This window comes from Dermacentor silvarum, chromosome 7, assembly GCF_013339745.2.
Source record: "Dermacentor silvarum isolate Dsil-2018 chromosome 7, BIME_Dsil_1.4, whole genome shotgun sequence".
NCBI classification, from domain to species: domain Eukaryota; kingdom Metazoa; phylum Arthropoda; class Arachnida; order Ixodida; family Ixodidae; genus Dermacentor; species Dermacentor silvarum.
In genome coordinates this window covers 82,238,878-82,256,336 of record NC_051160.1, presented here as the reverse complement: position 1 = coordinate 82,256,336, position 17,459 = coordinate 82,238,878, and the positions used below count along the sequence as shown (strand labels likewise).

The 17,459-nt window shown below is 43.3% G+C and overlaps 1 protein-coding gene across 1 annotated transcript in view; it reads right to left on the bottom strand.

The window, feature by feature from the left end:
• LOC119458997 (actinia tenebrosa protease inhibitors-like) overlaps window positions 1-16,932 on the bottom strand; it is a 23,103-nt gene extending 6,171 nt beyond the window's left edge. Inside the window, exons 1-4 of the mRNA XM_049671536.1 lie at window positions 16,781-16,932; window positions 13,530-13,703; window positions 11,902-12,111; window positions 3,449-3,585 (exon numbers count right to left, since the gene is read on the bottom strand). Coding sequence (XP_049527493.1) covers window positions 3,449-3,585; window positions 11,902-12,111; window positions 13,530-13,703; window positions 16,781-16,823 — 564 coding nt within the window. The 5' untranslated portion in view covers window positions 16,824-16,932. The remainder of the gene's footprint in view (window positions 1-3,448; window positions 3,586-11,901; window positions 12,112-13,529; window positions 13,704-16,780) is intronic.
• Window positions 16,933-17,459: the final 527 nt, after the last annotated feature.

Here is a 17,459-nt window from a genome sequence, read left to right as displayed (position 1 = left end):
CGGACCCAGGAGTGAGTGCTGTAGAGCTGCGACCTGTGTCCCTTGGTAGTTCGATTTTTGCTTTCCTATACGCTACGCTTACTAAATGCTTATTTCTACATGCATTATTATGAGCCCGCAGATACTGAATATCGGTGATTGAAATATCTCACGTTTTGGTTGTGTGAAGTAATTATAACAGCAGGCGTAGCTCCGTTTAGGTTCCCCCAATTGTATGATAATCTTGCATAGTCAGGTGTCCATTTGTGAAACTTCATGGCGTGAATTTCGTTAGGGCTTGCGTTTTATAGCGGCGCTGGTAAACGCGTGTAGCGTTTCGAACCATGAAATGTGTTTTTTTATTCCTTCGTGGGCTTTGCGGGATTAATTCATGCATTTCGTAGTTGCAGTTTGAAACGACGGTTCTATTTTGAAAAAAGTTTCCTGGTGTGTTACGCACTTTCCTCGGTGTAGTGGGTCTTTTGCGTCGATTTCTGCTTTCCTGTTTAATGCGTGTAGTTCACTAAAATTCAAAGCCCAATTTAGCTCTAAGCTTGCCTGATGCGACCATAATCAAATCACTCCGACGACGCAGCAGCTCCAAAGTGACCGTTTGCACCAGCCGCAGGATTTGCCACATATCTCTTGGAGATAAGCAGTACACTCGTCACTTGTAGAAGCGGCGAAGTTCTATGCAACGGCCAATTTTCAACAACGCGACATGTCACGTCGATTGTATCAATTCAAGTTTATAGCATACGGAAAATCTGGTTTTCAGTACTTGCGTCGTTCCATAATGTTGTGAGATAAAAGCGCTGCAGTGCATAGCTTGAAAAAAAACTATGAAAGAAGCAAAAGAACATTACAAGTTGGACATTTTGCTTTTCTGTGGTGATTGCTATGTTGTGTGTATCCGCGACTATGAAGTACCCACTAGCCCCAAAATAGGCCTTAATAAAACATTTCTTATGAGTTTATGCTTCTCGAGTTATCAAAGTTCTGCATTTTCTTTTTATTCTCGCTTAACTGAATTTATTTCTATACAGGAATAAAGTGTGACGTCAACACTAATAAGAACGCCACCCATGAAAGCAGAACCCCGGGCTCTCCATTGGAACGTTAGAGTGGACCACCGCACCGGTAAGCGAAAATCAGGCCAAAATTGGCTGTTCATTGCAGTGCGGAAATATATGCTTATGATGAAGCACACAAAGAAAAAGCTCATATTTTGCCAGCTCAAAAGTGGTGTGGGGCTCAGAAAGATACAACTGTTTACAATATTGCTCGCATGCGGAGAACATTGATGCCCTTACACGAGCTGTAATATCAGTAGAGATAGACACATATTCGAGAGCCTCTCACTAATTTATGCTGATTCAGAACAGTGGAAGGCACTGAGTTTAGGCCAGTGTAAATGCAAGTACAAACTGAATGCCAGTAAGTGTAAGGGACATAAATGAGTGCCCCTGAGAGCCAGCTGACAATATGGGCCAATTGATAATTACCTACAATGTGTGGAAAATATGACTGTGAATAAACCATAAGCCCAAGCACATTGAGTTGATTTCGAAGAGGCCAAGTATATGTGAAATGTGTTTGTACATAACGTGAAGAATGCAACTGAACGTATGTTTCTCCCTTTAGTTCTTGCCAGAGCATTATGTGTTTGTGTCTATTGTCATGGCTTTGATTACTTTGTTACAACTGTGTATGCACTCATTATATTCAGATTAATTAGGGATGGACTTTAGTGCTAATAATGCCAAGGGAAATTTCAAATAAATGCTGTATATTCAAAGGTGGACACATTTGCATGTTCACCATCTCTTATGAGTTATTCACATGTGAAGTGTGTGAGATGGAATGTTCACCTTTCTGTAGTAAATCATTTAACCTAGTTTTTATAGTGCTGACATATGCTCTTGGAGAAACGAGGTAGAAAGATAGGAAGACGGGCACGTTAACCAGCGTAAATACAAGTGACTGTGCTGAGGAAGCGATATAAAGGGAATTAAAGGCAACAGGAGAGCCGAGATTTAAAATAGAAAGGAAGAGAATGTGTGCACATCAATGGAATGCCGTGCACTACAGCAACAACCCCATGTCAAGTAGCAGGGCATGGTGGGGTGTTGAACACAGTCTGAACAAGCATTCTCTCCCCCAACAAGGTGCAATAAAGCGCACTGAAGTGTGGTTTTTAGCCACACCAAAATGAGAGCAGTCAAATAAAGACCTCGGATCGTTATCTCGCAGTCTCAGAAGCTTATGGTTAACATTGAGATCTGTTTCTTACAAGATCACTACTATATTGGCCTCGAACAACTATTGAACAAACATAGCCATAAGAGGGCCAAGGTGAAGCATTTATTTGGAATCGTCTAACATTGGGTGGGGTTTATTTTTCCTTCCAAGGTACGACTGTTACCAGGAGGCCCAGGAGTCCATCAGGACAAATAACTTTGAATAATATGAATAATATCTAATGTCTTTCTGATGACTGAGAAATTATGTCAAAATGAAACACATATTTAAAAATGCTTTTTTTCTCTTGTTAGCAATGTATGCATAAAAAAAAAACTTCACTTGGATCTCTCTGCCTTCACCAACGACTGCGGATGTATATAGAGTGTGCTCCGCAAGACAAAACATTTTTCATGTTGCTTGGCTCCAAAAGAGTTCTTCAATTGAAATACGTACAAGGTATGTTCGAAAAGAAACCAAACTTTTGCTTTAAACATTGTTATTGCTTATTGTACAACATTTTATGCATGTCCCCATAAAAGCAGCCCCCTCTTCTGGCAATACACTGTTCCTACCATCTCATTCATTTTTGCAAAGCCTCCTGGAAAGCTTTTTATGGGATGGCGCGTAGGTCTCGTATCGCATTGTCTTGAAATTTCTTTTACGGGTTGGAAACGACGTCCGTTCAACGTGATTTTAAGTTCGGGAAACAGGAAAAAGGCTTCTTGGGCTAGGTCTGGAAAGTACGGTGGATGGGGCACCAGAGTGATGTTTTGCTAGATAGCCCCAGACAAGGAGCGACGCGTGAACTAGCTCATTGTCATGTTGCAACAATTAAGTCTGGGTTTCCCACAAATCACGCTTCCTACTCCACACAGCATGCCGCAAACGCGCTAGAGTTCCTTGGTAGACAGCCTTGTTTACCATCTGACCACGTGGTACAAATTCCTGATGGACTATGTCTTTCCAGTCAGAAAACACCACCATTACCTTGATTTTTTTTTGCTGACTCATGCGTGCTTTCTTGAACGGGAAGACTGTTCGCCCACCCACTGCAACGACTGAACTTTTTGTTTCAATATCAGAGCCATAAACCCACGTCTAATGGCCTGTTGTGATGTTACAGAAGTTTTCGTTATCATTGCCAGTGGCATGCAGTTCCTGGCTTATTTCAACACAGGTGTTTCTGATCGACAGTCAACAAACGCGGCACGAATTTAGCACTGACACGACACATCTCAAGTTTGTCATTCGCAATAGGACGCCATGATCCTATGCTGATGCCCACTTCGTCAGCTAGTTCTCGAAGAGTTAAACGGCGATTTCCACGGATCACAGCACGCAGTCTCTCGACATGGTCATCATCTGTTGATGTGGAAGGTCGTACAGGCTTTGGATTGTCACCAACCGACATTCTGCCTTGTTCAAAATGCTTAAACTACTCATAGCACTGAGCGCGGCTCATACAGTTTTCCCCGTATCTTTGGTTAAGCAATTGAAATGTCTCTGTGAAAGTTTGCCAAGTTTGTAGCAAAATTTCACACAGACACGTTGTTCTTCGACCTCTTTCATTGTTACTTTGGCACTAATCCAACAAACAGCTTGTACACGTGCACACGTCGGCGGCTGTAGCTCACCAACCAATGGTGAGAGCGAAACGCGGAAATGGCAGTTTTTTGTCTAAACCCGTTCAGTCTAAACATGCGTTCAGTAGCCGCAGAGTTGCTTTCTGCCGGTTTGCGTGCTATTTCAAAAGTTTGGTTTCTTTTTGAACACACCTCGTACATTTTCATGTAGCGCTTTCATTCTTTTTTTTTTCATGCTAGTCATAGATAGCTATTTTTCATTAAAGCTGCGAGCACTTAGCTGTCTAAATTTCTCATTAGATAACTTATCTATAGAAAATGTGACCTTTTAGTAAGTTTAGTACATATGTGTGTTCTGTTCTCATCTTGTAGTTATCTGCTATTTTACGTAGTTTTGGTCATAAACAAAACTTTCTTTAATGAACGAGAAAATGGTGAACTGAGAGGACCCAACTCTTGTTATTCGCAACTGCAGAAGTACATGCAAGTTAATGCGTTATGCTTGTTTCCCATTTTAAAAGCTGCAGGCACTAACACTGCCTATCTGCTTTTGTATTTCCTGTAGCAGTGTGGCTTTTATTTGTTACTGTCAGAGCTTGGTATATAAGTCCCCATTCTGTGTTGAAAACCTACAGTGAAACTATGGTGGACACTTTTCCCTTTGTTTTATTGTAAATAAATCATTCTCCTTTGAAAAATATGCTCTTTTCTGTGTCTACATGAACGTACGTGTCTGCAATAATGTACAGCATGCTTTCAGATGTCGTACACAGATGAAGTGGGCATTCCGCAAAAAGCACACTTAACGTTGTAGGAGAAAAACGTGTGCTTTTAAAAACTGCGCATATAGGGCACAGTTAATATAACGAAGGCAGTGGCACTCAACTAATGTACACAACACCTAAATCCGAATTCGATCTCTCCTTCGAGATAATTAGGTGTGCTAGCAGGCAGTCCATCTCACCTGCTTGCAACCACTTCGTGGCACAACTTCTTTTGCTGGACCCAGCACAATAGTGCGTGCCCACTTAATACAGCGCGTGAACTTTGTTGCAGTCTGCACGGTGCTTTCTTTTTCTTTTTTTTGAGAAACGAAAGTAGTTTGTGCATAAATGCGGCTCGTCTTGCGCACGGATTCACTTGCATTCCAGATAGCAGCGAGTGCTCATTGCGGTGGTGCTGATCACACAAATGCAGCGCAGGATACAATGGGCAAATTGCGGTTATTCCAGGTTCATTTTGCATCGAATCCGTCGACTTGCAAGGGTAGGAATGGAGCTGTTGCAAGCTTTGACACGCTGGCGAAATTTCGCATACTTCGATACGTCGGCAAAATCCCACCTTGTTATGGGAAATTTCACACAGCTGATTCGTTCACTTTCAACGATAGTCGCTGCAGTAACAAGGTGACCTTAGCATTTCGGCCACACCTGTCGCATTCCGACGGAAACGCAAAAATGCTTGTGTCATTCTTTCGGTGCGCGTTAAATAACTCCAGGTGGCCACGATGAATCCGTAGCTCTCTATTATTGCGGCCCTCCTAATCCACAGCAATTTTGGGACGCTAAGCCCCATAATATAAATTCTTTAGCGATGCCTCGATTTTTTACCTCCCTTCGTTCCTTTGTAAGCTCGACGGCACTGCAGGTATGGCCACGGTAGCTCGTTGCAACGTCGCGTGCATGCGCCTGGCAGGTGAAGAGGTGAAAACAAGCTAGCGTGTGCAAGGCAGTGAAGCTTCCGATATTTGTAATGCTGTTACGGTAGGCTCATGGGCGGAGATACCGACGCGCCTTGCTGCTTCAAAATAAACACTGAATCATTAACTACAACGAAACAGCATAATAGGATCGGTTCGAGAGAATTCTTCTTGATACTCACAAAAGCTATATATGTCAGTCTTTCGGCTGTTGAGGTCTGTTGCCTGGCCTGTTGAGGCCAGCGGAGGTGAATGGAAATATTTGTCGATTCAACAAACTTAGACGAGCCGGTAATATCCCGCCCGCGTATTCGACGTCTCAGAATATCGGAGCTGTACTGTCGTTATACCGTCGAGGCAGCGCAACAGCGCGGATCAGCTTCAACTGAACCTTCTGAACGAGGTTGAAAGTTTCTCAGAAAAAGCCGAGTTCCCGGTTAAACAGTGACTGCAGCCGCATCATAGCGAATAAAGAGACAATATTAAAGAACTACAATTGCCTGGCGAAGCAGTTTTTCTTTTCGTGCAGCTCCCATGCTCCGTAATCCCACCCCATTTAGCCTTTCCACCCCACATGACAGCTGTTGAAAGCACTATTCATATACTAATACTCATTTAAATACATATACTGTCACCAAGCACCTAAGCATCGGTAACAGCTGCACAAACTATGTGTATATCACTCACGATCGCCGGCGGTGAACGATCGACATAAACGACAGCCTCAGAAACACAAATGTGTCTACAAATAGCTGTGCGAGTCCTCCGCGACAGCGTAGTGATGTGGAGTAGTGGTAAGCGTGTTTGGTTCTCACGCGGTGTACCCGGGTTCGATTCCCAGTGTTCCCATGTTATTGTGATGTGCGTTACGATGCTTGTATTGTGTGCTGTCAATTTCCTATAATGTGGTTCTATGCAATGTCTATGAAACAGCGTGCGAAACCACGCTAGACGGCACCGCTCGTTAATTACATAAATCATTTTTTTCGTAAAAAGTAAACATTGGGCCGCATAAGATTTGAGCCGCTTAGTATGCAGGAGAGATTTGATCGGAAATACCACATAAAAATTTGGGGTTATGCGTGACGTACGCTAGCGGCCCTAATATGGGCCGTTTAAATGCAGGCCGCATAGCACGAGGCCGCTTACAGTGAGCCACTTATAAGCGTCGAAATTTTGATCTACTTTCCGCCCTATATGCGTTGTTTTAGGCCGGTATTTGCTAGGAGTGTATAGTAGAGCGTGCTCTACTCACAAAATAGTGACTCTTTACAATCTTTAGATTCCTGTGTGCTGGCGTAACACGGGTGCCGTCATTTATGAGCCTACGACTCCACCGCTATCGCATGCGTTCTGGTGCCCCTGGTCGTCTCTTCCCGGTAGAAAAACAGACAACGAAATGCTTAAAAGTGCTCATTTTGCTGTCTGGGTGAAATTATTAAGAAGAACGGCAAATTGGGTGAGTTGGGCGTTTTTCATGTTACTTAAACACAGCACTAACGACACAGGACAGTGAAAAAAGAGTGGACACACACGACGCTGAACTACAACTGATCGCTGTGTGTGTCCACTCTCTTTTCTGTGTCCCGTGTCGGTAACGCTGTTTTAAGGCCAAAAATAAGACAAGAAATTGGTAAAATTATGTAGAAAAAGTTGATAACACGTTAAGATCATTACAAACCCCATAACATGTATATGTATATCGATAGGTAATGGCATGAGGAATGTAAATATTGATAAAATGATCATGATGTTCAAAAAATGTTGTGGTAGTTAGCATGACAGAGCGGTAAATAGGACGGAGAACCCGAAAAGTGGCCATGAACCGGGAATTAATTATAGTAGTAGCTAAGGATGGTAACGACACTGATAAAAATGGGTATACAGATAAATGAAAGAGAAGTAAAAGCGAAAAGCAGACAATGGTTTTTTTCGCGTCACCTAACACTACAATTTTATTTTTGAGCTATATTTAGAGGCTTCGCCGATGGCGTCAGAAGCCCCAAGTTGCATCAACTTCTGAACTGACCGTCCGGTGATGTTGGTCCTGTAAAGAGAAGAAACAAAAGAACTTCCATTATTAGAAGAAAAAAAATGCGGCAATTTGCACTAGTGGTGCAAGGCTGGGTCAAAGCGAAGCTACCTCCGGCTTTTGGTAAGTGTTGCTAGGTTTTGCTAAGTTTTGCGAGGGTATACATGGTTAGGCTAGGTTAATACTAAGGATTCCTCGGGTGTCTTCCCTTTCTTCGGTCGCCTAGTGGCAGCTGTGCACGCATGTTCACTAGACGAGAAGCGACACGTCTGTCGGCGCACCGGCTGCTCAGATTAGTGACGTCATGCTAAGCAAACACTTGCTTCTCCTCGGCTGCGGAGAGGGAAGGCGAAGCGCGCGCTTGCCGCGGCGAGACTCCGCCCTACGCACGTGTGTGATGCGAGGAGGTTGCGTGGCTCCGCGACGCACAGCTGGGCCGAGTTTTCTGTCAGCACTAAGCGGACTTATGAAAAGCTTAACAGCGCCGCTGTAAAAAACGTAGAACCCCTCGCCTACCGGAAACAGGGGTGCACGCGAAGCTTCTCCAACCCTTGCGTTTGTAACATATTAGACAGACATGGTTGTTGGTGGATGAGAAACGGTCGATTCGCCCGGCGAGCTCGCCCACGTTCACCGGCCCGCTCCCGCTGTCGTTTTTTGAAAGTTGCCTCCTCTTCGGCGGAGCGGACCAAGCGCTGCCTAGCAATAATGGAGCTGGCCTTGAACTGGCGAGAAACGGTGCGCGCGGAGCAAGCGAACCCTCCTTTCCCTTATCCGGAGAGAGAGAGCGCTTGTGATTGCTTGGGACAGTGGCGCGATCCGGCGCGTCACTTGCAGGAGCGGGAGGGTTTCCGGCGCGCTAGCTGTGGGTGAGGAGGGTTTCCGGCCGCCAGCTGCGGGTGAGAAGGTTTTTCGCGTACGACGACAGCCACACCGAAGGCAAGAGTCAGGCGATACAAGCTTCGTTTGAAAAAGGGTTCTGCTAGACTTTCGCTTCGAGATGTGGCGGCTTTGTTTTTCTTTATTAAACACACGCTTGCCCCTTATATCCATTACACACAAATGGCTACATATATGAAGAAGCAATAAAGGCCTCACAATCTCACAATCACACAAATAGAATCTCACAATGGCGGTTAGGTTCACTGTAAACTGGAGATATGTCACCGGTAATGGATTGTACCAAAGCATTTTCGCTCTGAACCCTTCGATAAGTAGCACTCTACTCAACCGACGAAGGAAAGCGTTGTCTATGACGCTAGTTTAATTGAATGCAGATGGAGGAGCTGTAGCTGCAAATTTTTTTACGTCACATGTAATCATGCCTGAATACATTGTACATGTACGGCTGCCTTTCATGCAAGAATCCCTTCTTTACTAGAAGCGTCATTGTCAAGAAGAGAGCAAAATTAACAAGAAAGGCTAATAATACCATTTCCTACAAACAAGACACATCAGTATGTTCAACTGCCGCATAGAGCTATACACGTTGCTTTGGTTTATTCTAAGGCAATCATTCTCAGTTGCACGGGGTATCAAGAGAACTCATGAAAGTTCACTGACTATTTGTAACATCCCAAAGGGATATTTCGGCTATGAGAGTGGGGGATGTGAAATATATTGGCAATCCGTGCTTTTAAATGCAAAGCATTTCTTGCCGAACATTTGCTACTTTTACAGTATCTATCTATCTAACCGCCTACGTCTTGGTGCTCTCATGGTCGTTTCGTTAACTTGGTATTTACCAAAATTGACAGAGTATGAAAAGAGCGTATAAAGAACATAAATGATAGGTCATGTATGTCATGCAGCATGAAACAGCCGCCTACGTCTTGGTGCTCTTATGGTTGTTTCTTTACCTTGTTAGGTACCAAAATTGGCATACTAAGAGAAGAGTGTATGACGAACTTAAGTGATAGGGCATGTCATGAATGTGGTGAAATGCGTGTCATGTAGGTCATGAAACAGCCACCTATAATGACGACACAACGAAAAAAAGAGATTAACACTCAAAAACCACTGAAATTGGTTTGGACGTCGGTACTATGTGAAGGAAACACTAAAGCATGATGGTCGAAGTCATAGCCATGAGCACGACGCCGCAGAAATGACAACGGCATTGGAAATAAAGATTAACATTCAAAAACCACTGGAATAGACTGGTACCTTTGCGCACTGAAGAATGGTGGTAGAAGTCATAGTCATGAGATCGACTCAGCAAAAATGACAATGAGTCAACAGAAAAAAGATTAACACTCAAAAACCACAGAAATGAATTTGGAAGTGGGTACTAAGCGATAGAAACTCTACAGGATGGCGGTAGAAGTCGTAGTCATGAGCATGACTCAGCAAAAAAGACACTGACTCAGGTAAAAGTATTAACACTCAGAAACAACTGAAATGGGTTCGAACGTGGGCACTAAATGTAGGAAACACTAAATGATGATGATAGAAGTAATAGTCATGATGACTCAGCAAAAATGACAAAGACTCAGCGAAAAAAGATTAACAATCAAAAACCATTTGAATGGGTTCGGATGTGGTACTAAGTGAAAGTAAAGGCTAAATGCTGATGGTCGAAGTCATAGCCATGAGCATGACTAAGGCTTTCGCCTTAATGTCTCTTAGGCGTAGCTAAAGGGACTCCTGAGGATTCTTGACATGCATTTCATGACATGCGTGTCACGTAGGTCATGAAACAGCCGCCTATATATACGTCTAGGTGATCTCAAGGTCGTTTCGGTACCTTTGTAGGCTCCCCGCACACTGCTTCGCATAACATCGATTCCCACAGGGCGTGGGATCTGCCAGCTTTTGAAATCAAATGTTCGAAGTCGCCCTCAGCCGCATGTTTTATAGGCACTGGGGCAGTGAGGTAAGCTCGCCCACGTGCAAGTGGGTGAGCAAATGCTTCATGTATTCAAGGCGCGCAACTGAACTTTTTGAGAATTTGGAGACCTGATTGCAGGTATTCCTGTGGAGGAGGAACCCAAGCATACCGAGAACCACTTACGATATATCTGCTCAATTGTGGAAATTTTATTACTAACTTCTCCCTCCCTACAGTGCTAATCTACCGCTTGCGAATACTACTGTGATGAAACAACAAAGTGGCAACTAAACGTTCAAATTACTTTGCCGAGACGTACATCGCATTTAAAGTGTTCGCACTTACAAAATAAATTACTACTTCCTAACGTCATGCTTTGTCCTCCTTTATTAAAGCGAAAGCCTCAGATGGCTCATGGGTAAAAAAATCTGTTTTCCGTCGTTATGGCACCGCCACCATGCCACATGGAGCCACAAAAAAAAATTGTGGGTTCGAGCGCCTTAATTAACTATACCCTAATTAAGGCAGAGATCGTTAAGGCACCCGAACCAATGACCTTTGGTGGGAGTCGCACCCACGACCTTTGGTGTTACCTAAGGCAAGGGTTATTAAGGGACAGTTAATTAAGAAAGAGGTAATTAGGACACTCGAGCCTAGGACCGTTTGTGGGTGTCGAACGCTCTACCTTTCATGGGAAAACAAGTATTACGAAGTTAGAGTGCATTCCAATGAGAATATCAATAAATGTAATTAATGTCTCTTGAGTGCGTAGGCTTTCGGCTTCATCCTCTTTAGCGTATGCTATAAGCATAGAGCACTTGTATGTGCCAATGAAGTTGATGGGCTTCTTCTGTAGTATTTCTTGTAGAGAACGTTTTCTATTGTGGCAGGTCGAAATATGCAAGTTCGAAGGTTGGTAATTTTAAAAGCCCTGTAATATTAACAGTTATAAGCCGGTCCCGACATTTTTAGCCAATTCTACTCTTCTTCATGCGATCAATTTGAAAGATTTCATGTGAACTACCTCTAATTCCGTTAACTTGTTTACTTTTCCACGTGTCCTGAGCTACCTTAGTGCAAATGCCTGCTTTCCTGGTGGCTGGCGCTTTTCCGACGAGGTCCAAAAAGGCGACCTCTGCATTTAAAACAGAACTCATCTCTTTTCGCATCATTCCCCACGCCCAATTCTACAAAGCCTAAGCCCCACTAAGTGCTTGCAGCAAGTGATTGAAATAAATAAAAGAGGTGTCCATACTGGGACGATTGATAAGAGTAAATAAACAGCATATAACATATATATAAGGTCCCCTTCACAACTCCTACGAGAGTTATAGGGCCCCACCTTTATATCATACACTATGTACGTATCTTCTCTTGATTAATAAATTCGATTCAATTGGTCCTCATTACCTGTTCAATACTCGTGTGTTCAAATGACAGAACATGGCCCTTCGGTTACCTATTTATGTTCTGAAAAACTAATGTAAACAGAAAAGCGAGCACAGAACGAGCTGACATTGCTCATCAAACTTACACGTGGCCTTGCAGGCGATTTCGCACTCCCACACGCTTTCGTAATTGTTTTCGTTGCCGCCGCAGCCTCCGTAGACGAATGTTTCACACTCTCCCGAGACGACATTGTAGTACCAGCGCTCCAACTGTTGGTTGCAAGAACCACTGTCGGCCGCCGGCTGGCAGCCGGTCTTGAAATCAGCGCCTTCAAAGTCGCTAGGTCGTTTGGGTTCTGCATATTAACGAAATGACGTGTTTCAAATGTACTGCTTCCCATCAAAATGAAACAAATGCATACGCGCGAAAAGTTCGATATGTGAGGTTTTAGAATTTCTACGTATTCTGAGGATCCGCCAATGAAATTAAATATATCTGCACGTACGCCAGAAGCGCGACGCCAGCGGTGCTGGAGAAAATAAAAGTTGAGAACTCAGCTTCCAGAGACGTGCGTTAAGCTTCTTTTCTAGATTAATTTAAACTCACCTCTATCACTTTTGTCCCAATAGAATGAAAGAGCTTTCACGAAATTTCTAGTGAAAGTCAGTGTCCATTCTTCTTGCAGTGTCAGTACAAGAAAATCGCCAGTTGGCTGTCCCTAGATAAGTAGTCCATTGCTAAAATCGCACACACACAACAGATTTCTTGTCAGTGAGCCTAGGAATACCACCTCGGAAGCCTTCTCATGATTTTACGTGGGGAAATAATGTGGGTGTTTGTATAAACACCGTAAAATTGACAGTTTAGGAAAATAACCATGTAACGAAATCACCACGCCGTGTTTAACCTCATGCTTTAATCCAAAACGTAAGGCATTTTGGGGCTCATTGAAAAGACAAATACATACAGCACAAAGAGTTTAGTGGTATGACAACTGAAACGCCAGAGTGAAGCCTGTGAGCATATGCATGCCTTAACATCTACCGTCCTTATGTATTTAAGCCTTAAAATCAAGATGAGAACACAAAAATCACAAAAATGCAGTATAATTTACGACAGTGATGCGAATATTTCTTTTCCTTTCTTTGACGGTATTTATCGCAGGGCACAAGTGACTCATGCGAGTTACATAAATGTCAAACAACCTATGGACAGTCTCATCCACTTGCACATCGACAAAAGCAGACGCAAAGAGGAACATAAAAGTAATACCATTTTACATGTTTTGGTCTATAGACTGCACAACTTATGGAAGAGACACATGTTGCACCGAAACAACGAACCTACTATTTCCTCAGCAACGCATTTCATAGGAATGGGGGTCTATCTGAATCACGTACCCCTATATCATGAACTTGAATTTAGCTCTTAGTAGCATTCTATATTGGCAAATGTTTATCCTTGCAACAATTTCATTGCTCTCACAACCTTGACCGTTCCCTAAACAGCATCAGGAGAAAAAAAAATAGTTTTATCTCGGTTCTCACAGCAAGTTGCAGAAACTGGTACATACAGCTCTGCCAACGATAGGTGTGGGCCGTTGCTCGGCGGTAGGGATCTCTAAGGCCAATGCAGTCTCACGTGAATGCCATATTCATCCTCAACTATTATTACGATGGTGCGCAGTGGACAACGCATCGGCAAAACGCTCGTGTCGCGGCTGCATACTCGGTTTTAAACAGAATAATGGACGACAATAAACGGCACACTCACCAGCGCATGTCTTTTCGCACTCCTCGATGGTCTCAAAGTTGTTCTCGTTTCCCTCGCAGCCACCATAGAAGAACGAGGTGCACTTCCCGGTTTCAGCGTTGAAGTAGAAGCGTGGAATGAGTGCCTTGCAGATGCCGTCGTCCACCGGCAGTCTGCAGATGGCGTTTCTCTGCGCTGCGTGTGATAAGCATTTTTTTTTTGCAAACTGCATACCAATTACCAGCGCCTACAGTGCAAGCGAGCACACCTCGGTCGAAGACCGAACATGTTTTCTCTTCATCAGAAGCATCGAAGAGTTAGTTTGTACCCACTTGCTTTTTTTTGTTTTTTTTATTTCGGAGATACTTTCTTTTGGAAATCGCGTATGCCAGATAGCGTTGTTTCAACATTTCTCTAGTAGTTAAGACAGCGGCGGACGTTACTTGCTCGACAAATGAAATAGTAAAGACTGTCAAAGAAATAGTTCTTTGATTCAGTGATTCAGTAATTATGTAATAATTACTGACTTTATGGCACATGTTTCCATCGCAATGTTGCAGCCAGGCAATAAAGAACTCACTTTTCCTTAGCAGACACTGTTAGTCTAGAACCCTTTTAAAGATAGCCCACCTTTTTGTGTTGACAGTGGACATAGAAGCGGGAAGAAAGTGCAAATTCCTAAAATGAAGTTGCAAAAAGATTCAACTTCCAGTTGAAGTCGATCAAGATTCAACTTCTAGTTGAGGTTAATCAAGGGCAAGTACTTCCTTAGCAATTTGGGGGTAAAGTAAAGGCGGAGTCACTGTGCCCGACACTCTATCGCGTCAACGCTTGCATTAGAGAAGTAGGAGGAGTGACCGGTCGCGTTGGAATTTTTTTCTACTTAAGTATTCTCGGGATCGGCGCACATTTTTGGATTGCACTATGTATGACTGAGCACAATTATCTTACGTATGATGACTTGCTAATTATTCTTAAAAATTCGAGGTATTACGTAGGAAAAGTACCATCGGATAATGAGACATGCCGCTGTGGGGGAACGCGTCTATGACGCAATGATTACAGTATCGGACTTTTGTGCTAGTTCTCCTGTGTTCGAATCCGGCTGTCGGACAACTTTATTGATTTACGTTTTTCAGAAAACTGGCAGTTTGGCAGAAAGAGTGAAGCATTGACAGCATCAGCAAGCTTTAGCTTTGTGCTTGGACTACACGGACGGTGTTCAAAGTATATAGACGGGTGTGACATCTTGGAGAGACGCCGCACTTAACTCCTGCTGGATACAAGTAACAGCACCCTGTAAGCTACGAAACACCTGACAACGCTCGCGTGAACAAGTGCACCGCCAGTTGTGTGGCAGTCGTCGTACAACGACGGTGGATGAGGTTGGACCAATGGTAAAACCTCGGCGTTCGGAAAGTGAACCAAACATCGTCACGCGCTGGCTTGCATGCGGGAAATTGTTAACGATGTTCTATTCCGCCTCTTCGGGCATGCCTGTGTAGCGTAATACACCGTAGAAATGTTCCTTTAAAGACCTAACCGCTAAACAACGATCCCTCGACAATGCATTTCAATGCATTGATGATGGATCATGCATCATCCCATCAACAATGCACTGCATGCTTTGTTGATGGATCCTTGTTTAACAGCTATGCCTTGAAAGGAACATGAAATAGGCAATCTGCTACAATGCATTTCGTTTTTGTTTCGTGCAAGTAATGTCCGCCTCTTTGACTAGACCAGCTCAAGAACTAGAATTGTTCTATGTGCCACCTGGTGTATTTAAAAACCTGACACCTGGTATATTTAGATGCCAGACAAGCTGTTTTCTGCTAAGCTATAGTGTATTGAAGCCATTATGTCTTATGGAACTAGAAGGCAGACTTGTGCCGTGTTTTTGACATTTAACAAGCCAGGACCAACGCTTTAAGCAAAGAATTCGCTATTTAAGTGCTGCCAGTTGCAGAATGAAATAGCGAACGAAGCATTGAAGTTAGTGTTTTAAGTCGACGCAAGGCTCCTTGCAAAATCGTAAACCCTTGTACAGTCATCAAATCTTTAAAGGAAAATTGCACGGTTTTACAGAAATGTTCTCGGACGCAGCGTCATAAACCTTGTAAAATGTATCCAGAGGTTTGAAAGCAAGCTGCTGGATTTAAAAAGCGAAACATTTCACTGAAGCCACCCTCTGCTGCCACCTCGCCAGCAGACGCATCCATGCTGCTTGCGTTATGATATATTTTGGAATTAATGATTAATTGAACTGAATTGCCTAATAATATGTCCAAAAACAGCGTATCGTGTTTCAAGCAGAATGTTTGAAATTGAAAGACAGTGATTCTAAGTAATCTCTTTCTCGACAATTGCGTGAAGAAGCACCATGTTTCTTGACTTGCTATTCCTCTGAATTTCTCTCTCTCTCTCTCTCTCTCTCTATATATATATATATATATATATATATATATATACGTGTAACGGTGCACAGATGGTCCGTGCATGGAAGCAGAGGAAGACGAAGAATAAAAAGACAGTGTTCGGGCTGACCATGGAGTTCTACGTCCGCAACCTCCTGCTCGCGTCACACACACATATATATATATATATATATATATATATATATATATATATATATACGCATGCGTCAACATATTCTTAAGTGTATTTGCCTCTACGACATATGCTGAGGTTTAGGAGTTCGCAGAATAGGTCGAGTCATCGCACGCCGAATAGGGACGTTTTCGTTTCGACTGCAAGGGAAAGGAGCAAAAAAAAAAAAATCACGAGCCTTCAGTAGCAAGATACCGCGCACAATGACAAATGAAACGGCGGTTTCAAAGAAGTTTTCACAACCCCCCGAGTAACTTTTTCGTGTAATAGAATGGGCGACACATCAAGTCAGAAAATCTTGTGATTCTCTACAATGCTGTCTTCAGGCGTTGCGATTGCCGCAGCATCGCTTAGAAATACCAGTCTTGTTTTCCTACCGGAGGTACGGCTCCCGTGTGTGAATATATAATGATTGGCGAACAGGTAAATCTTCAGTTTAGGGTGCTTGTGATGTCGTATATCGCGCGTGGCGATTGCCGCGTTTTCTTAGTAAACCATGACGTAATTTATTAATGGCCGCACCAGTCGCCAATCTCTTTGTATACGCCAGAATTTCATAGGAAGTCAAGCGGAATGATCCCTTGTAGGCGGTCGACCACTCTAAACATTGTGAACGTTTTATAAGCCCCAATAATAGTCTTCATATTTCAAAAATGACTTACCCAATGCAGCTCCAAAAAATGCAAGGAGAATACAATATTTCATCTTGAGTTACTGATCGATTCTCTCAGCTATCGGTGACTGCTTGCTTTTAGTCGCGCCTTTTATATACCGAGCAATTGCGCACACCGCGTGATACGTAGTATAGAGATATGCTTGCACTTTCTGCCGTAATTCCTATGGGAAAGATACCACACGCGCGATAAATATGGGCGCTGTGGAAAGAGTCGCTGAGGTGACGTATTTAAACTGACGCCCCCGCTCATATCAGCCACCAAACCGACATAATGCAATATTGGCAGCGCAGTTTGCTTCGAGGGCTTGAAATGCTCGCCGATACATAGGCGGCACTCGGTATCCAGGCACCCGGGTCGGCTGCTCGGCGGTTCACCCACCTCCCCCCATTTCTCTTTCTTGGACCAATAGGAGCAAGGCTACTATTGTTACTTTAATTGGCATTTATTTCTGCTTTTAATTAGGCATTCATTTGCATCTTTTATACTCTACAATTAGTTTAAATTGCAGTTTGTTTCCGACTTCATTGCTGAATTTTGCGTTTTCTGCAATTTCAGGCATTGAATGCAGCACTGATTACCACAGCTGCATGAACATTTTGCTTGGTATACTTTGGTAGGAGTTAAATACATGGGAGCCAGTGCTTCAATGCATGTCCCATAGCTT